Source organism: Chelmon rostratus, chromosome 5 (genome assembly GCF_017976325.1).
Source record: "Chelmon rostratus isolate fCheRos1 chromosome 5, fCheRos1.pri, whole genome shotgun sequence".
Taxonomy (NCBI): Eukaryota; Metazoa; Chordata; class Actinopteri; order Chaetodontiformes; family Chaetodontidae; genus Chelmon; species Chelmon rostratus.
The window spans coordinates 27,198,611-27,221,013 of NC_055662.1; the positions used below are offsets into that span (position 1 = coordinate 27,198,611).

Below are 22,403 nucleotides of genomic sequence, written 5' to 3' on the forward strand. Positions count from 1 at the left end.
TGAGAGGCTGTAACATTAGCTGCTTCCTGCATGCAGCTCATTGGGATGCAAGGGCAGTGCTGGCAGAGTAAACTGCGCCTTGGCAGAGATGCTGAGCAGTGGTGGTGCTGCTGCAGGGACATGACAGCTACAGTCTTCCCGGCCATAAATCCCCCCACACTCCGCGGGGCACGCAGCCACACCTGTGTGTTAAGCTGAAAGACGGTTAAATTCAATCTGCCCCATCGTGCCATGTCAGGGGCTGAACCCGGTCGGGTGCAAGACATTTGTGCTGTTTCATCAACAGTCCATTATTTATTCTGGGTGGGTGTACTTTTTTTTCAGAGGCTTGTGAGAGGGGGCTGGGAGTCTCTCAGTCTTCACAGAATGTGAACCCAATTATGCCACCTCCTTCACTCGTCCCACTCCAAATCAAAGCAGTTTGCTCAGAGCCACATCCGAAGCGCTCCCAGCTACGTCAGTCAGGGAGATGAGCATGTCATACCTTGAATGGGGTGTGATGAACGTTCAGCCTTTCTGTTTTTTTTTTAAGAATCAATCACTGACTCGTTTGGAGTGCACCTAATTGTTTGCGGCGCCTGTTGATATCAACCACTTGCTGCTGCGTGCACGAGGACGGGAGGTAAACAGCCTCATTCAGCAGCTTGCTCCTCTCGTTCTGCTTCCCAACTCAGTGTGATATGACTTTGATTGTCTCGATGCAATTTACCCAGCAACTGCCAGCTCTCTGTCTTCACCACATCTCATACAGACCTTTTCTTAGATCTCAATGGATTGCCTAGCAACCTTTTTCCTCAGTACAAATACCAATCTGTGCAGTGAGCAGCGCCTGGTGACCAGTGCAATTATTATGCAAGGGAGACTAACCAGAAATGTAACACCTTAAAAAACTACATAGTTACAGAGATCCATGAAGACATGTGCAGCACCTCAGTTCAGTTCACAGAAACAGCATTTTTATTGCAGGTTTATTTACACTCACGGCAGCTGAATGTCTCTGCATGCTATCTGCGAGGGTTAGCGGCGTGCTACAGGCGTCTCCCCCTTTATTTTAGCAAGACCTGGGCTCAGATAGCAGTAACGAACTAGCTTAGAGTTCGCTAAAAGCTTCAGGGATTTGCGGCCCAAACCATCAAGCTGAAGTAAAACTTTGAGACAGAACAGGTGGTCTTCCACCTGTTTCTGCTGGAAGTCCTGTCGAGCTTTTCAGATCCTTCATGGCTTCATCATCGGCAGCCACACCATCAGTAAAGCAGCTCGTACGTAACCCTGCATGTTATCTGAGGCTGCTAGCCCTAGCACACCGCTAACTCTTACTCCTTAGATGAAAGCAATAGCTGGAGGTCAAACCCACAGTTCACATCAGGTGTCGACACAGATATAGTTTACCATTTCACGCCTGCTCTCAACGTGCATCTCTAAGCCAGCGCAGAGGCTGCTGTACAGAGCGTGTTAAGCAGAAATCCTTGAAGCAAACTGACCCAACTGCCTTCACTGTACATGTGAAACTAGATTAACTGCATTTGTTGGGCTTGATGGAGAATTTCCACATTATAGAGCACATACTGCCAGTGTAATCCCATGTGTCGGGTAAAGTGAGTGGCATTCAGCCTTTCATACAAACCACACAGCACAATGCCGGCTTAACTACGTCTCTATTTACCATAATTGATTTGTATTTTCAACACTGAATGTGGCATTGAGGGAGATGGATTCTGAAACTATTTAAATAGCAGCAATTGACAGTGCATTATCCTGGCTTTCAGGCTCAGCAGAGGCAGAGGCTGAAGCAGCTGTGGCTGCAGCCTGATATTTTTAAACTACATTTCATTGTTTACTGACATTTTTTTGAAAGGAAGCCACGCATTTCCTTTCACCGCCGCTACCAAATGTGCTTTCACTCAAGCATCATCCTGCATTAACCCTGTTCTTACTGTCTCAACATGTCTTGTCCCAATTGTGCTTTGCTGAAGCCCCGTTCTGTACAGGAAATCTGTGGAATCAAGGAAAAGCCTATGTTGCATATTGGATTTAGATATTAAACCTTCATCCAATAATGCTGACATCCCCATGTGAATTTCTTCTTATTATTTCAAGTGATGAAAATGTGTTTTTTATTAGGATTTTGTTACTATAACCAGATGACAATGGGTAAGGGACTTTACAAAAATTATGAGGGGTGGAGACAAGGCAGAGGGTGTAATTTTTATTTTGGTTGAAGCTCATGCAGGCAGGAGGATTTCAGCCTTCCTTTGCTAATAGTCACATGAATTATTACATCAAAAAGGCAGCTTTCAGCTGTGCCATGGTTAATAAAGGATGCTGATTCTGTCTGTGCATCAGGTTTTTATTCATGTGCTGCACATTAAAAGCAGGAAGCTAGGAAGCTGCAGTGGAGTCGGTGTTTTTTAGGGTTAGTTCAGATCTGAGCTAACCCTTTAAAACACCAAAGTCACACAATAACACAAACTAACCGATGGCGGCGGCGGCGGCAGCCCTGGAGCTCCTCCGTCCTCCGGGGTAAAATGACTGTTTTTGTCAGTGGAGTCTGGTGGCTGCTTCTGGATGAACAAAAAGGATCTCACTCCTTAACAAGAAGGTCTGTCTCTGTAGGGTCCCTTTTCATGATGCTGTCAGACGCTTAGAAAAACAATCTGAGGCTGTCAGTGGCAGAAACACTTTTAGTGGACGCACTGCGATGGACCACAAGGATTAGACTGCAGCCTGTTTCGTGGCTGCCTGCTGAGACCATCTCCTGAACCAATCAGTCATTTAGGCTCCAAAATATGTAAAATGAGGCCCAGGTATAAAAACACTGGAATTGTCCTTTAAAGTTAAATTGGGGTACACAGGTTTTACTCATTTAACACTGAACGAATGCAGAAAATCTTTTTCACAGCTAAACAATGAGACGGCTGAGCAGATCACTGGGTCATACAGCAAAGTGATGGCCAACGCGACGATGGCTGTAATTCAGAAAATGGAGGATTATGCAGCTGAATAGGAATGTGGGAGTGATAGAAATTTCCCTTGAAAAGGATCCCTGATTAAAGCAACTTTAAGTGAGACGAACAGCGTTATGAGTCATTGGGAGCATTAAAAAGCAGCTGCACCTTTGACCCTGAAAGGCATCAGGAAAGCAGTCGATTGCCTTGTGATTCAGAGACAGTTTAAAAATAAACTAGCAGCACCAGTGTCATCGTGAGCTTGTGAGACGGTAAAGGTAATCTCAAAGTGTGGGCATAGCAGCAGCGGAGCTCCCGGGGGAAATCAGGCGCCTTCTCAGCTGCCCTGCCCGCCAGCGGTGGCAACACAGCTCTGAAACGACAGGGCAGCGTGGAGTGGATGGAGACGGGCAGAAACTCGGCCTCCAACTTGCATCGAAACACTTCAAAAGCGCCATGAACCGTTGGGCGGGACAAAGCCGCGTGTTTCCAGATAAATACGCCACAGCCTGAAGTGCAGCCGAACATGAAAGCGCGCCACCCTTCACCCCGCTAGTCTGAGATGAGCTGTACATCTGTCAGACTTTTAAAAGGTAAATATTCCCACTTGTTCTGTGTTCTGCCAACCGCTCTGCATCCATGAAAGGAATATAGGTTAGACTCTGCCAAGAGCGAAAACCTCTGGCCTGATTTTATTGGATTTTGGGAAATGTAGGTAAACAAGCGTACAGAGTTACTGTATTTGGATCATAGGTGTTTGGAAAAGATGTGGAGAAGGTGCACAAAATGAAGACGCTGTCAGGACTTTTTCCACTTCTTCTGCCTTTGCTTTATTGTGCTTTTATGAGTCTGGTAAATGCAGCGGGCTCTCTGTATGGCGCCCTGAATCCCCCAGAAATAAGATCACTGTATGAAATCAATGGAACAGAATGAGGGATGAGAGGATTTTAAGCTCACATAAAATGAAGTGTTGCATTGTCTGACAGCTCTGAGGAGGGAGAAAATAGCTTGTGTCTGCTCCCCAAGAAAGTGCCAACAGATTGTCAGAAAGACCAATATGTTGTCCAAACAGATAAAATGTCAAGTGAATAACAAACCAGAAAGTATCTCTCGCTATTACCTTGACACTTTCTGAAAATTAAACCTGCGATAGGATTGGATATAAATAACAGCCAGTCAGCCTCCACGAGCAGCACTGAGCCTGCCGTTCCCTCGCTGTGCAGGGTCGGACACGGGCCTTTAAAAAGTGATCCCCAGTGACGCGTCTGACATGAGCATGCATGCACGACAGTCGTGTTTTTTTGTTTTCCAGGCTATTCCAGTAGATTCTTTATTATACTTATATCATTTCTGCTTCCCCAAATCATCCCGCGACCCGTAAAACCGTCGAGCGGCCCTGCTCGTGCAGGCCGACTCCACAATGAGAATATCTGCAACTCGCCTTGTGTTCCTATGAGTCACGCAGTTGATTGAATACGTGCTGTGGGTGATAATTATTTTCCTGGTTTGTGTGGTAATGCGGTCGAGACAGAAGTGGTTATCAGTAGACGTATGATGAGTCATCAGCCTGTTGGTGTAAATGCATGTGAACTCGTGAGTTTGAAAGCTTCCCCCTGCAGACGCTCTCCTGAACACTTTAAGTTTAGTGCCGGCCGTGCAATCTCTCAGCGTCGTTAAAGCGTTCGGTGCGTGCGGCCGGCGAGCTGTAAATCCTGCAGCGGCGTGAATCTGTCATGTGTCGGAACGTGTCGTCATAAGAAGCTGCATCCTCTGCACTGAAGAAGCACTTTTTGAAGGAGGAACACAGGTGGAGCATTTACAAAACGTCTGTTATTGAGGAATCATTGAAAATCTGACATACAAGTACGCAGCTGTACACAATCAGTGTGATGTCAGATGACTGATTTATATCAGCTTTAAAATATCCAGATTACAGTTCGACTGGAGATGACAGAATATCATACATCCTTATTGTGTTCACTCTGACCCCCAAAGACAAGCAAATACAAGGAAAATAACAGAGGAAGCAAACATAATAAATATATCATTCATTAGAGTCACAAAACATCTTGTTTGATTATCGAAGCTCTCTGTTCTCGCAGAACGATGCAGTTTAAAGTGACCCGGGGACCATTTAGGACTCGAGGAGGAATCCAAAACCAAAGTTTCCTCCACAACAATTCACAAAAGAAGCTTCTTATCATCGAAATGACAAGCTCTTAGCAGCTGCGGCGAGCTAGCTAATTAAGCTAATTGAGCTAATTAAATTAAACATTTGTTCCATGTATTGGTTGAAAACCTGTGTCCGACTTTTTAATGTTTCCAGCTGACTCTTTTAAAAATGGGTAATATCTTTACCCATTACGATATCAAGCTAACAGCTGGACAGCTCTAGCATAGCGCTGCTGAGCTCACACACCTGGACGAGCAAGACAGAGGTCAGATTTCTGCTTTACTGTTATTGTGTTTGTAAAAGAAAAATATGTTTCCCTTTTAACATTACAAGAAAGAAGGGTTTCAAACCACCGAGTGTGTTCCCTGAACATGACGCCGTCCCTGCCAACAGTCTGACAGCAAACATCCTCAAACCTAACAGCGTAACAGGGGCAGGACGGAGCCGCTAACGTGGATCCACACTCTGATTTATCAGCATCCAGCAGACATGAAGACATGTGGACGTTCTAATCGATGGAGGAGCTTTTGTATCCTGTAACCTCAGAAAATGTGGTTCACTAATGAAATGCCCTTGGCCTCGGAAGTGCCAGGATCCTACTGCAGGTAGTAGCTAGTTAGCTGGAAATGCTAACGCCTGCGTCTTTAATTAGGTCAAATAGTTTAATCCACATTTTTGCTCTTGTGTTTATGCTTTTGGAAGAGAAAAAGACATGATCCTCCTAACTGTTTGAATGCAGAGTATTGCTCTTATAGTTTCCATACGTCAACGTGCTGGACAGGCTTCAGGTGCTGAAACATAATTGCACAACTGCAGTTCACCTGTTGAACTAACGACAAATTCCCAGCTGACAAATGTTCAGCTATCTCACATTTAGCTTTGGCCGTCGTCACGGCTCACTGTGCACGTGTGCAGAACGTGGCGCTGCTGTCTGTTAATGTCCTAACCCGAGTTTTTATTTGTTTTGGAAGATGCTTTCCGAGTCCAGCGAGTTGAGAATACTGTAGTACTTCATGATAACGGTCACACACAGTCACAGAGCAGAAACAACGAGTGAAAGTTACCATCAGGCTGTTCACTGAGACAAACACCAGACACATATCATTATTAATCAGCGCTGCCTTCAGGACTCGTCTCGACCACCTACGCAGCTGTCTATATACAGCACACTGTCTGGGTTGATACCACTGATCTGGATGAATGACACTGTTACTGGTCATTTACCACAGTTTATTTACTATATATTATAATGTAACATCCTGTAAAAAGCACGCACATGTAGATATATGAGTGCACAGTCGGATAATTGGTCGAAGAACACATTTAAAAAGAAAAACCATTAACTACAAGAGTGATTCGAGTGGATGATGAAACGTAAATATCTGAACTCCCAGGGAACCGAGATCTGCTGTTTATTTTTCATCTGTTTATCCCCCAGCCCGATTAAATTAAGCATAATGTGATAAACATCACAAATCATTCAGGAAATCAGAAGTCACCATGTAAATTATAATTACTGCCAGCGAGATGTGTAGGCTGTACATTTTATATGACAATTATTGTCCGTTATTTTCTGACTTGTTTCTCTTGTCGAGGGTAATTTCATTTCTCGAGATGAGAAACGCTACGGGGACTCGAGCAAGAGAGCGACCTCTGACTGACAGCGCCGTCAAAAAAAAAGCAGCAGAAAACCTTTGAGCTTTGCTGATCTCTCATTTGTTCTGCTACTCAGGTGCTTATCATGCTGTTTCCCTGCTCCGTTTGTAGCATTTTGCATGTGATTACTTTACCTGGCGCATCGGAGAGGCGCCCAGACGAGGAGAAGTCGAGGGAGAATGTTTATTAACAAATTATTAAATTATTATCCTTAATGCTCCTTGAGAGGCGGAGCAGGACGTGGAGTCATGCTGCTGCTCAGCCTCCTTTGCTAATTGAGGACATTGGCGGTCAGGTAGGTCAGAAGCTCGCTAATCAATACAGCTGCACCCTTTTATTTCCACTGAGAAATATTTTCATTGTCGTTACCCTGGGTCCAGGATGCTCTGCAGTAGATTAATTGTCTCCTTTGCTTCTTTACCAGTCCCAGTTCCCCCCCACACAGCTTTCTTTCTGTGCAGCAGACGATAGTAATTTGGACACAGAGCCTCACAGTGTCCCCAGCTCACTGGTGGAGGGAGTGGGTCTGGGGGCAAGGCAGCACAGGCTCAGAGGGGAGGGCAGCCATTAGGCCCGGGCGGTACTTGGCTGGCCTCGGACCTCCCAGCGCCCGAGTCGGGGGCTCCACGCCCATGTTGAGGTGCAGTGACAGGTGGGCGTGGCAGTAATCCACAACCGACTGCTCACACCTGTACAACGTCAGAGCGCTCAGCTGCCGTGGAACCTGCGCAGAAACAGAAAGCAGAGGGGGAGGAAGAGGAAGAGAGGCGCACATAAACCTTCCAAATCAGCCAGAAAAGCCTCTGTTTCATCATTTTACCCACTCGCAGAGTCTTTGGAATTGGCTTAATTTACTTCATGCAGTCGTGGCGCGGCGCTGTCATTAATGCAGCCTTGGCCGCTGATACAGTGCACGCCCCAAGACCTGAAATCTGTGGCGCTCAAACACCCACTTTCAGCTGGAGTGATTTATATGCAAGATGAAAGCCTTAAGCAAGAGTGCACACATATTTTCTGCCCTCTTTCAAATGGAGTCAAGGCTCCATTTAGAAGCGAGTGCTTATTACATTACAAGCACTTTGCTGATTCAAAGACCCCTCTTAGTTTTACGTGCTAGTGTGGTCTGAATTATGTCAATTAAAAGGGACAAAGCTGCATCGTGGTCTGTGCGATATTGATATTAATATTCTATTGACTATTAATGCCTTCACACAAAATATGGGTGCACTCATGCATCTTCGAATGCACAAATCAACATGATACAATGGATAGAAACATTCGTATGTGTCAGATAATGCACGTGCAGCACTTGAATGCACCACGGTGAAGTTCAAATCCACATGGAGACACACATTCTGCACGTTTCCATGAACTTTAACAGCATACTGCGGGGTAATGAATGAACATGCTGATACAGCTAATATTGCTTATTGTTGTTCCAGCGTTTGCACCAGTTAAACCATCACAGGCGACAGTGTTCTGAGTGTCTGCTTGACAAATCACAGATGTCTGTAATGTGATTTGTGGGCAGAACCTCTACTGTAAAATATGTTGCCTTGGATTATTTTACCGGCTCACAGAAGGACTTACTTGATTTGATGCAGAAATGGCATTTAGATTTAGGTTTCCACTGTATCTGGTTAGGTCAAGTTTCACGAGCCCGTCGCCATCCAGACCCTTAAATTTAAAATCTCAGCTTTCAAAAGGTTATGTTTTCCTATCTGGAAGCGATCGCGCTCCGTTTGCTCTCAGCTTTAATACGAAGATTAGCTGAAAACACTCTATTGTCAAATTCAGCAGCTGAACTTTGCACACTACTTCAGAGGACTTAATAAAAAATTCATGAACAACAATGCTCTGAATGCAAAATGAGCCAAGTCGAGGGAGGCGGGGTCTGGATCGGGTGCTCTCTGACAAATTGTCAAGGGGAAAGGCTACATGGTGGACTTGTTTTCTCCAATTATTGTAGTAGTAAAAAGTCAAACATGTAAGTGGTGCAGTCAATATAGATTTGGTCGCTTGGCTGGTTGAACCAGCAGCCCCTCCCTCTGTGTACAGCAATAGTTGGCAGAACACTCACAACCTTTGTCTCCGCAACATCTCTCGCTTCCTCTGTTTAACTTCCACACTGCCAGTTTGTCCCGGCTGAAATCCAACGGCGCCATAAAATAAACTGAAGCGCAGTAACTGAGACAATAAAAGGCTTTGTTGCCTCACCTCTACAGATCTGTAAATACATAAATAAATACACCTTAAGAAAGGTGTAGTGCTTTTATTATGTAGGTCTCCTCATTGTAAACAGCATGAACAGTCCAGAGAGCATAAAAAGCTTCTCTCTTAAACAGCCAAGAGTCTTTGTTTGGGACTGAGATAGCATTTCGGGTTTTTGAATGATTTGTGTTGTTCAGAGTTGTCAGAAAAGAATGTAGAATAGTTAAAAAGTGCACAATGCACAGCTCAGAGAGTGACTGTGCGTCGTGTCAGGTTATTTCTGCTGTGCTTCAAACATAACGTGTATCCTGCTTACCATCACTGCTGATGGTAAGCAGGATAAACCTTCTCAAAGAGGCCGACTCAAGTGGCTCCTCATTTTTTATCATTATGTTCAGTCTGTGGCAGATGCATCAACGTCAACTGTTTTTCTCTGTTTGCAATCTACTGCTTGGAATTGGACCTTTTTTAAACTCAAAGAAGTACAAAAAGAGACTTTATGTGTGTGAATCACATTAACCTGAACTTTCACCAGTGACCGAGCAGAGGTTCTGATTGGCCAGGAGGTACCGCGTGATGCAACGTGTGTGCTAATGCCTCGGTTTGCTGCAGCGTTGTTACACCTATAGGCAAGATTTCATTTACTGAATAGCAAGTGTGCAAATTTGTCTAGCGTAGATTTGTTTGCTACCAAAAGCACATACACTCACCGGCCACTTTATTAGGTACACCTTGCTAGTACCGAGTTGGACCCCCTTTTTCCTTCAGAACTGCCTTAATCCTTCGTGGCATAGATTCAACAAGGTACTGGAAACATTCCTCAGAGAGTTTGGTCCACATTGACATGATAGCATCACGCATTTGCTGCAGATTTGTCGGCTGCACATCCATGATGCGAATCTCCCATTTCTCCAGATCCCAAGGGTGCTCTCATGTCTACATGCCTTAAATGCATTGAGTTGCTGCCATTTGATTGACTGATTAGAAATTTGTGTTAACGAGCAGTTGGACAGGTGTACCTAATAAAGTGGCCGGTGAGTGTACATACATGTATGTATACAGAGACGCTCTTCCTGCAGGTTCGCTGCTAACACAAGTTAAAAACAACCACAGTGTCACAACCTCGTTCTGTTTTTTAACGCCTCCTTTCCAGCACTTTGCTTGAACTGTCACCTGCTCTGCACTTCACTAAGTTACACATCATTTTTATTCACATGGAGCCGCTAAGCATGAAATAAATTCTAATTTCTATCTCATGGGGTCTTTAATTTTTAGTGAGGCCCTCCCCACTATTTTCCATCGACAGCTGATGGCGTTGTATCTGCATCCTTTCCCTCTTTAGTGTTGTGAGGTGGAACTGGAACATTTGAGCCGTGTGACTTGCACTTTACAAACACAGTTCATTACAAGGATTGATCACAGCGGGAGCTCTGCAGACACTACAGAGTTAAAGAGAGACTGAAACGTCACTGAACCTGGAGCTCTTCAACACGAAGTGAGAATTCTTCAGTGAGCAAAACGTGAAAAGTGAATTCCGCTAATGACATTTATTGATTTAATGACTGATTTCCTGTATATATTGGCACACTGTCCTGTAAACTATTTAAGACTAAGCAGGCTGATGATGATGACAGATTATCCAGGAAGTCAGAATGCCAGATGTCAAAACACTGCACAGTGGTTTCGTATTTCTCTGTGAAGTTACCACAATTATTTTATAAGACAGTAGAAATGTGCCCTTCAGTTTACAAAGTAATCCACAAAGAATCTGCAGTGACGCTGGACAGCCCTGTTTTTGTGTTGGAGGCCCCTGCATTGGCCCCCTGCTGCATCCCCCATGCTAGCAGCCCTGTGAGGCTGCATGTAGGCACAGCTTTGAGTTAAATGCTAGTGCTAGCATGCTAGCATGCTCACAATGATAACACTAAGATATTAAGCAGGTATGATGTTCACCATCTTAGCTTAGCATGATAGCTTGCTAGCATTTTCTGATTAGCACTGAACACAAAGTACAGCAGCTGGGAGCTTCATCAGTTGCATGATGACGATGGAGAAGGATCACTAAAGTCAGTCGAGTTCACCATGAATATCTGCACTAAAGCAGTCATCTGTTAGCTGTTGAGATATTCTGTCTGGATCAAAGTGATGAAGTGACCAACACCGGCCTCCGCAGAGCCGGCTGTGAGGCTAAACTCAGCTAGAAACTGTGGAAGAATGATGAGGACTGAAGCGGCACAGATGAATGCACCCGATGCTGCTGTTCATACAAAATGAAGCCACAGTACATTTTAGGAAGTAAGCTGGTCAGTTTATTGCTGTTCAGTAACCAAAAGGTTAATTCCTTAAACATCAAAATATCTTTCAATTAACCGGTCGCCTTTATTTGTAAAAGATTTCAAACAGCTTTTGTAAATCAACGTCAGTCTCTCTGGAAAAGAACATCCCATAATTACCAAAATACAAAATGCAAAATGTCAAAGCAAACTCGATGTCAGCTCTCTTCGGAGAGTCATTAAATATATGGATAAATGTTGCTTCTCTCGTGTCAACAAAACATTGTATGATCATGATTTTAAACTTCCACTCTGAGCTCGTCTCAGCAGCTCGTCATGAGCAGGATGAAGTCTAAACGTCTGCATTTCTGCAGCAGCAAACAGCAACAGGATCAGTTTCATGTCTTAGCATAGAAGAAAAGAATAAAAGCCTTTTTGGCTGGCCAAGCGGAGTGAGTGTTCAGGTTTAATCAGGAGTATTGGGGGGATGTTGGCTGTTCTGGTTGCAGCTCTTGGAGAGGTGAGTCATTGGCTAGCATAGCTTGGACAGCCGCCAGCAGAGCTGCTTCGGTCTGAGCGCCGCATACATACAGTCGGATTTCGCCTGAGGCGTGATCACCGTCTTTCCTCAACCTTAAGCTTAGGAAGTCCTTTCCAACGAGGTTGAGCACTAAACCGGATGAATTTGAAATGAATTCAAATCTCCTGATTACAATAGCTATCTAAGAATAGTCTTGTTTCCTCCTGACAAGCCGAAGTCGTTACTCAGTGAGTCACTGGCGAGCGGCCAGGGTAATAAAGCGGGCATCTGGCATCGGCCTGATCTCGTCTTCACTTACGTTAACTGTTGTCAATCTGTTTACCCTGAAGTGAATTTAAAGAGAAGTGAGCGTCCTGTCCAGAGGCTGCTACCTGTGGAAACGAGCCTCTATGTCAGGTGCTGTGCTGTGAGTTCACACCTGAGCTCCGTTCATCCCATTTCAAATTCATGACACCCTTCTCTTTTACATCTTCCTCTAAGCTTCAATGGCTCACACTTTCTTACTGGAAACCTCTGGAGTTTAAACTGTCGAGGAATTATCGTCTCATTCATTCTGGGAATTGTTTCCAGCTTCAAGTGGCAGCAGCAGCAGCTACGAGTATCAACAACAGCAATCGTCTTTAATTCAAGTTATCTCATCTGAGTTTAGCTGTTTGAGTGTAAATAACAGAACAAGTGCTAAAAATGTGATTGTTTGACAAAACAAAAATCATGAAATATAAATGACAAAAACATGCTGCAATGACATAAATGACAAAAAAAAAAAAAAAAAGAATTATGCCTGAAGCAGAGGCAGAAGACGTAGTGAGAGTCTGCCCTCAGCACTGAAATCCTCACCCCAGGCAACATGACAAATTATTCACTACCAGCTCTTGTGGCCATTTCTGTCTGCAAAAATACAGTAGATCTGACTACCCAGAGGTGATGTTTTAAAGAATATTTGACATTTTGGAAAATACGCTTTCTTTATTCTTGTGGAGACTGAGATGAGATCTGTACGGTAAGGTAAATAAGAAGCTACGCTGTGCGGCTGCTGCTGCTAGTGAGCTTTAGGGGTGCTGGTAAGCAGATTTTGCCTCCTTTAGATAAAACCAGGCTAGCTGTCTCCCTGTTTCCTGTCTTCATGCTAAGCTAAGATAAGCAGCTGCAAGTTGTAGCTTCCTATTTACTGGACATTTACAGTGTGAACGAGTGTTTCCAAAAATATCAAACTATTCGTCTAAAGGGAAGGTCACTGAATAGAGGCCTGTGTCAATGCAAGGCCCTAATAACAGAAACCTTCGACGTTACATTCAAACGTCACTCCTGAGTCCAGGTATTAATCTAATTTATCCTATCATGTGTTCACAAAGTGTGACAAACCTTGCTCCATCCTGGGATGGAGGATTCAGACCCAATCATGATACTGGATTAGCAAGTTATCACAGGATTCAGGATTATAAAACTACGTCTCTGTTTTATAACAAAAGGCAGAGTTCTCCAATAAAGCACTCGACCGACTCTCTCCAAAGCACTTCACTGCAGATGTAGAAGAGGACAACGATATAAACTCTCGTGACACAGCACACGGCAATTAATCGTAACTCCCAAGCTATTAGCTTTGGATTGCTAACATTCGCATAGGTGGTCCCCCTTTGCACCGCTCTGAATGTAGGTCAAGCTGCTGCTAAATGATTCCCAATTAGGTGATAGGCAGCTGCACCATGCCAGCATGCCTCAGACTGGGAGGGGAGGCATGAGCTCTCATTGGCATATCAACAACATCCTCCGCCTCCTAAGCTGTGCTGCTGCTCCCTGTCAGCTGGATAATTCACTCAGTGGTCAACACTGTGGCGAGGGAGCACAGACAAGCCTCTATTATCATTGCTGACTATTCGGCTACACATGCGTGGATGCTGAACGGCATGCTAATGGCCGCAAGACCCCCTCTGTGATTGTCTCTGAGCACAGATAGAAAAGTGACTTCAGGGTAAGTGACACAGACATGAAGCTGATAACAAGCGCTCAGTATACTTAATTAAGTGGGGCGAAATACACATGTAGATATTGTGAATTGTACATTATTATGTTTTTAATGTGCATAAAAAAGCTTGCACGGTAACACGTAATATTTAATAAACCATCCAGCAATTATAAGACCATGAGCATCCTGCCTGTCAGGTTTTAGCACTCAGAAGGGAAAAAAAACTGACATCCATCTGAAAGGAAACCGAAAGTTGTACATTGTAGTACTGCATGTGCTAGAATTCCAGAAAGATCATCTTTTGCTGACTTTAATATTCACCATGTAATTACATTTCTATTTGAAAAGCGCTTCGCATTTGTCAAAATAACCATAATCCTTCAGATGTGGGGATTTATCTTCTCCTAATGCTGCTCATCCCATTTTCTGCTCATCAATGTTGGCAATGCATGCTGAGATTTACTGTTATTTACTGGATGGACAATTTATGAGTCACAACAGAGTCTTTCCTGATGCATATAGATATAAGTAACCTGAATATAGATGCCAAGAAATATAGATGCATACATTAATCCTCATTCAACGGGAGGTATACAGTAAGATGTGAGCTACAGCGTGTGGTTGGTTCTTCCTCGCTGACTGTTTTTCTCTCGCTCTTCACCCTCCCACACACATTCCTGAATGCACACACACACACGCACACACACACACACACACACACACACACACACACAGTATGTGCTGATGCTGCTTGTCAAAACAGTCATTAAATGAATCAACCCTGAAAAAACGAAAAATATGGCGCCTCTGAGGTCACAGTTGTTTATCTGGAGCTGTGATATTATCATATTCTTCTTTCATATTTATTTTAGGCTTCATTGTTAATTTATGTAACGGACGTGGCACACATGAAGTGAAGCTAAACGCCGCTTTCATTCTGGAACATGCGATGCGCTGAGGACCAAATATTGCTGTCCTTGATGCAATTCCAATAATCTTTATGACAAGAAATCTAGAGCATTCAGACCCAAAGTAATCCAATTTGATAGTGTGCCAGATGCTCTACTGACATGAAACATGAAACATGTAACATGAAATTTAACCTGCTAGAGATTTTTTTTATGTACAATGCTGCATGCTGGTCGGCTCTGGTTGCATGGGTAGAGCGACTCTGCTTTATCGGGAAAAATTAAATAATGTGTTCTCCTGGCCTTGAATCGCCCAAGAAATATCTTTGACCATTTATCTTCCGAAGCAAAAACCCAGAAAAACACAGCACCACAATATTTTAGCCATATCCACCGTTAACACACAGAAAATGTGACAAGCTGAATGAACTGTTGACCCACCGGACAGCAATGGACTTCCTCCGGGCAGTTAAAGCTGCTATAATCAATATTTTTATATTTACGATGGATCACATGACTGTTTGTATGTGGAAGAGGTCACTTATAGAGATGAACCCACAGACAATCACCCACTCTGCACTCCCCCTCAGCTCTTTTTTAGCATCTTTTACTTCATCGTTTTGGTTTTCTGGCCTAAAACTTCTGCTTCTCTCATCTCTCTCAAAGCATCGTTCTCAGCTAAAAGCCCAAACAGCGTACAGACAAAGTTAGCAACGAGCAGGTGAACACAGCGGCGCATTCAGCAGGAGCTGGTGGAGACCAAAAACAGAGCTAAAAGAGGGAGACGATTGGACCGACATTCCCAGAAACATGACTCCAAGTTGCTAATGTTGCTCCATATCAGCCTGAATGTCCAAATAAGCAACTCTAATCACATTTGAAGTTGATATGGCTAACTCATTAGCCATGTCAGCTTTAAGGGTGATAATGTCAGTGATGTGTTCATAGCTTTTTTCTGCTGTTGTTAAGTGGCCACCAAAAAATCAGCTATTGTAGGAATAGTTACTTAAAAAGATGTATAATACAAAATATTACATGTAAGATATTTCTTGGCCTTATTTTCAATTTTTTTCACCACAGGAAAAAAGTTTTGTCAAGAGACACAATTATACCAAAAAAAAAAAAAAAAAAAAGACTTCAGGGATTCAGTGCACCCTTTTAAAGCCACTTCATTATTCTCTAATGGATCTCTGGAGTTTATCAGCCTTGCTTCGTCTAGATGAGATACTGAGCTGAAGCTGAAAATCACAGATAATTTTGAACTGTAAGTTCAAAACAGACTGACAGACGTGCTTTAATGGACGCAGTGATGCGGTCACCTTGGTTCAGACTGAATGCTCATTGATTGTGTGGATGACTGCTTCACAGAAGTTGGGCAGCATTTCGTTTGACGGGAAGATTTCACGGACCTGGCGTCTGCAGCCGGAAGTGTCTTTAATCTGCGTGAACACGCCGTCATGCAGGTACTCGCAGGCATCACAGATATGGTAATTTACCCACCACTTATTTGAATTGTCCAATTAATTAGTGGCTGTTTGTTAGTAACAAGTCTGCAGAGAACAGCCACATCCAAACTTTATGCAAAACACGTAAATCCAAGTTTGGGGTTAATTTGAGGATTACTGTTGAATTTAACAGTAATGAGAGGAGAAAGGTTTGGGTTTGGGAATAACCTGAACTCAGCCTGACTCAAAAGAAACCGCAGCTGTAATCCTCCCATTGGCTTTTTCACTTCCACATTCTGTTTGCTTCCTCCCAGTCTCTGTTGTCATGACGCCGCAACACGAAGCAGCGAAGCTCAAAAATCTTCTAATTAAGGAAAACTCAAATACCTGAGCTGTGTATGCGGCAGGTAATTAGTCATGTGCAAACTGTTCTCAGTTAATTTCCTCTCCAGTATTATATTTAGAGTGAGCACAGTGAAGTTCTGCATGTGAGGATTTTTTTTTTTACATGTCTGTGATTGAGGGATGGTTTGGGAGCTCATGGGAAACAGAAAATCCAGATCGGGAAACAGGGGCAGAGTCGAGGAGGGATATGATGAAGCAGCAGTAACCATGCTTCAGTTTGATAGGCTTAGACGCCTGTCAATCAACAACATGCTCCCAAACACTAATAACCTGATGATCTACTCTTGGAGTTGGAATTATACAACATTTCTTACAGTGTTTGCCCAACTTAGCTTCAGCAGATACGGAGCAACATCAGCATTTATTTGTAGTCTCTTGTCCACACGTTGGACCATTCTGTCCACTTGGATAAGTTTTCTTTTAGCTCTGTTTTGGTCTCCACCACCCTTTGGTCTCTTTAGCTGCTAAAAGCTCCATTGTGTTGTCAGCTGTTTGATGTCAGTCCGGCCAGATGTTAAGCTGCGGATCGTAAAGAAACAATCAGGTGAAAGAGGTGGTGATCACTCAGGTGATCAGGTGATCACACAGGTGATCACTCTCTGTGAGTTTATCACTGCAAACCTGTCAGATTACATTTCAGACAGTGTTAATAAAGGGGAATAACAATGAACATAGCATCGAATCGGAGAATATTTTAAACTGTATGTCCTAAAAGGTCTTTAAGGATCTGAAAAAACTGACTTGCTGAGGCATGAAAGAATTTAGGTAATACCTTTAATCCAGCTGTGCAACCATGTGAGAGCTCGGGGTTTAGGCAACATGAGAACCAGTTTGGTTCCTGATGTATGACTGAATAGTGAGGAATTTCTATTACTGTTATCACTGCCATGTTTGTTTCTGACCCCTTCTAACATCTCAGGTTGACCTGCATCAATTCAGGGGCGCCACAGAGTCAAAGCCAAGCGAAGATTCAACAGCAGGAAAGCAAATTCATATATTTGTTGTTTCGTAGGGGTCGGCAGAGCAAGTTTATGATCTGAGCTGAAACATTTCATGTGAATGTCACAGTGTAGGACCCAGGATGCTGCCGTGCCGCTGCTCCATCCACCATACCACAGGCTTTTCACTCTGTCCAGTTTCCATGGTGATAACTCTAAAGAATGGGCTGTATGTCTTACTCTTAATGCTGTGGAACACACACACACACACACAGAGCATATGAAATATCGTGTGGAATGCTCTGTCATTATGTGAATATCCCCTTTAGTTTCTACTCTGATATTAAATCTTTGAGGATATTGACCAGAAATCATATGGAACACACACACACACACACCATTATTCTGCTCTAGCTTTGATCTCCCCCCTCATGATTGGTTGAAGATCTGATATATTTACTATGAAACAACTGATTGCACAAACTGTTCAAGACAACGACACACTGGAGAGGAGCAGATTGGGTTTAACCGTGTTCTGTTTGTCTGCTTCCTTCAGAGCAGGCCTAGAGGACGGCCATCTGTTTAAGTGCTACAGTCTCAAACCGCCCCTGAACTTGAACAGACTTGTCCAATATTGATGTGGCTGAAAATGTGAGGCGACAAGAGATGAACTGCAGCCAGCTGCTGGCCTCCCGTGATATTTCCACAGAGAACGATCTGCACTAGCAGGATGGGTTGATATTAAGGGCCAAGGCCCGGCGAAGATCCGTCCGCAGTGATAAGATGTGAATATTGCAGAAGGATAATATATAACTCAAGTAAAATGGCGCGAGGCCAGTGCTGCGATGCAACACCCGCTGCGTGGACCCATACGTCGTCTCGTCATTCTTCCCCCTGCCAGAGAAAGGACTGATGTTGATGAAACTGTGTTGCCCCACTTTAAGCAGTCTCAAACTGCCATCTCCACCAAACTGATCTGCAAGATTTATGGATTTTGTTTTGACCCGGTGTCCCTGGCGGTGCTCAGGCCGTCCCCCCACAGGGCTGCCGCTCAGCAGGACGCTCTTACCTCGCCGTCCTTTGCATAGCAGTGGATAAGTGAGAGCAGGACCGTCGCATTACGTCTCCACCAAACGACGACAGAGACATTTTCTCACTGTGAGGAGCTCTGAGGAGCTTCAGCTGCAGTGAAATGTGCTTTCAGTTCCTGGTTCTGCTCTGCCTCTTATCTGAAGCTCACCTGTGCCTGGATTTTATAGGTCACATAACATCATATAAACTAAACAACCTATTTGAAACCTGTTTGAAGCTGAATGACAAGATCTTTCTGGTTTGTGAGGCTACAGGATGTTTCAGTCTGCAGAAACATCTTCTTCTTCCTCTTCTGTTAGAGTGGAAATAGGTGATTAGTCATATGAGTTACCTGTTCACCTCATTATTAAGTGCACCAGCTCTTTTTAGAAAAAGGCCAAACCCATCTTTAAAATGAGCTGTTTCCGAGATTTTTGAGTGTGATTCTTCAAACTTTGCATAAAAAACGTTGGTGCAAACACAGATATTAATGCTCAACGCTGTCCTGCCTGCACCTGCTGCCTGCGAGCACACTTTTAGCACCGCTGGTCTAATTTTCAGTCCAAGAAGAGCGAGAATGCAAAATAAGAACTTAGTGAAGCTGCTTTTGTTGAAGTTGAATGGAAAGATTTCCCTCCTCTGAGACTGAGGGCTACATCAAGCCGCAGTAAACTCAAGCCCTTTTCGGCCCTGCTGTCATCCTTTAAGAGTAAATGCTGAATTCAGGGATGCTTCAGAGGCACCTGTGTGCTGTGTGTCCTGATAAGTCAGCTGTTTCTTCTGTGAAGTGCATGTTTTTGAGAAGTAGAACAGAGTAACACCAACAAGCCGACATTCAACACGAGCTAAATACTTTCAATACTTTAATACTGTTACAATGAGACACTTTAAGACTTTTACTCAAGTGGTATTGAAATAGTTGACGTTCTGGAAAGTGTCTCTACTTCCACTCACTGGTTTTCAGGTACTCTTTACATGAACTGGCAGCGCTGCCTATATTTCTGCCACCACACTCTATCGTTAATGCAGCCAGAACACTTTGAGCTGCTGCTCTTCATGCCCTGTAAGCTTTCCACTTGCCACTAGCGGTGAGCAACTGAGAGGCTTTTACTGTGAAGAGCCTTGTCACCGAGGTTAGCGACTAACTGCTTCCTCAAAGATCCGTCCACTTCAAGAGACGCGTTTGATGGTTTTTGTGAGATCATAAACCTCACAGAGAAGGAGGCAGCTGGTTGGACGGGGAGGTTTATGGTTTCGGTGCACCTTTGCATCATCGTGTTATGTAAGGAAAAGCACTCGTGCAGGTGAACGGATCGAACTGGCATTCGGCACAAATTGTCACTGCTGTAGTGGTTTTGCATGAGATCACTTCCAATCAAACAGTGACATCTTTGCATTTCCCGTTGAAGTCGGTGGTGTTAACGTCGACAATGCAATCAGCTACATCGGGGCCCGGGAGCTGTTGGGGGCCCTGGAGCTGTCAGGGGCCCACGCAGGGCCGAGAACAGTGGAGCTTAACTCTGAACTGTTTCCATTCATTCGTAGTTCTCATCACTACGGGTGTAATAAAGTGGGATTTGGGTGGTGCTGCTTCCCGCTTTGTGACGGCATGATTGTGACACTTCATCACAGCTCTGACGTCTAACATTTCAAACGCCAGGTGGGCTCGTTTATTCCGGCAGTAAATTAACAGCCTTTTATTGTGCTCGACCTGCAGCGTTATGCTGTCTTAGCACCGTCAGGTTCTAGCTGGGTTTGCAGGATGGGAGTTGCATGGTTAGCCTCTTCGTAGCAGCTGTCTGAAGCGTTCCACCATGTGCTTGGCGTGACGGGGGCGGGGCCAATAAAAGATGTGACCAGCGGGGCAATCACGATCATGTTCCACTGCAGGTTAAAGCTGATGGAACTTGAGCGTCTGTGGGTGCTACTGTTGTCCTTGTTTGTTCACTGCGTGTGCTAACTACCCAGGATTTATCACAACTGCTGCAACATAAAAGACGCCGCTCCTTGCGTGACAGGAGATTTCTCATGTTTAAAACAGGAACAGCCTTCGTGAAGCGACTCTGCTTTGAATCACTGTTGTTCTACAGTTTGTCTGCCAACGATGTGGAGAAGAAAAACACGTTTATTTATGTGAACGTCTGACAGATTCTTGCTTATAAGAATAATTGTGCTGCCAGGCATCTGGGAGTCAAATTTGCAGCAGTTCTACAAAATGAGCTCTTCTGCCAGGATGTTGCCAACAGGTAGACAGGTACTGTTCTATTCAGAGGAGTGATGCTGGGAAAAGAACATTGTGTTTACAGCCGAGAAGCCATTCCCATGGCCCTGTCTGCCTGTCTCCTCCCCTCGCGCTGTCTCCCTGCATTTCTTCCTCTGCCTAACTAGCACCTCTGCAGCCACATCAGTTTGATGGTCAACTTTATTAAGATGAATGAATCTCATCCATGTGACGCCTTCCTTCATTTCCCTGCAGAACACCCCCTGTGTGTGCGGCAGACTCGAGATGCTCAGCTGTCACCTTGGGTAGCCTGACGGGATCTCCCTGGGGGTCACCTTGGGGATGTAGGTTCACAGTCTCAGTGCAAACGTTCTGTTACCCTGACAAACCTGCTGCAGCATGACTCAGTTACACTCTGTCTGCTGAGCGGGCTGCGATGTACCCAGCAGAATGTACAGTAATAAATCACATAAGGAAAACAAGCAGAGAGAATGAAGGGAACAGGGAGTTGAGGTCAGCAACCTCGATGTTTTCTGAACAACACAGATTTAAATTCACTGATATGATGAAGGATAGGGAGGCGTAAAGGATGTCGGCGGGGTCTGTCTGCATCCTGCAGTGATATAAAACCAGTTTCTGTTTGTCGGCCAAAAGCACATCCCTGCATCTGCTCTGTAAGCTCTGCAGGTTTGGAGACTGAAAATGTAATTAATTACAAGATCTCGAGGTTCAGTTTGGTCTCCGTTTGATTATTTAACAGTGCTCGCAAAGGGGTATGAACAACAAGCAGATTAAGGGCTGACTATTAATCTACTGTGGTCAGCAATCACATTAACTGAGAAACTTCCAACGCCGCTCTGGTTTGAAATCCTTATTTTCAGGCTTTGACAGCGGGGATGACAGAATGGTTGGCTAATTTGTTGGTCCGACCTGACGTCTGAGCAAGCCTTTAGATCAAGTGTTGACTTAAATCTGCACTGATCAATATTTTTATATTAACAGGGAAATGACTTTGTGTAGAAATATCACTCAATCCTGCAGCTCCTCAGCTCCTTACTGTCTTTCAGCTCATTGGTTTTGTCGTCTGTGTTCAGGAGAGGAACCAGGCTCCGGTAAACCCACGGTCCTCTGCCTGTCTGCCACCACACGGCACAAAGTTAGCGACAAGCTGACTTGTTAGCAGCTAGTAGCTAAAGAGATATTTTCCTCAGATGTTGCTTCGTGACCAGAACAGGAGTAAAAGCAGAGTGAATAATGGCCAAAAAAAATCTATGAATGCACCTTTAAAGTCACAGCGAAATGAAAGAAAACATCACCCAGACTCAGATCCTGTGTCCCTGAGCTAACTGCTCGTGAATCTCTGCTTTATGATGCATCTCTTTATTGTCCTCTCGCATGGAAAGTCATCTGTGACTTCAAAGCAAAGCACACGGTGTGATAAAATAAGAATGAAGAAGAGTCGTGAAGAAGACAGTTCATGCACAGACATACATTACACTTAAAAACTAAAAATAATAATCTGAGACACCCTAAAAAACAAGAGAGGTCACTGATATCTAATAAACAGTCATTTCCTCAGTCAGATAATGAAGGATGGAATAAAAGATGTCTTAAAGATGCTTCTCGTTGCTATGGGTTACCCCATATTGTCTT

The 22,403-nt window shown here is 44.1% G+C and overlaps 1 protein-coding gene across 1 annotated transcript in view; it reads right to left on the reverse strand.

Moving 5' to 3' along the window:
- Window positions 1-7,279: 7,279 nt before the first annotated feature.
- Window positions 7,280-22,403, reverse strand: part of LOC121606277 (leucine-rich repeat transmembrane neuronal protein 4) — a 40,922-nt gene continuing 25,798 nt past the window's right edge. Inside the window, exon 3 of the mRNA XM_041936490.1 lies at window positions 7,280-7,498. Coding sequence (XP_041792424.1) covers window positions 7,280-7,498 — 219 coding nt within the window. The remainder of the gene's footprint in view (window positions 7,499-22,403) is intronic.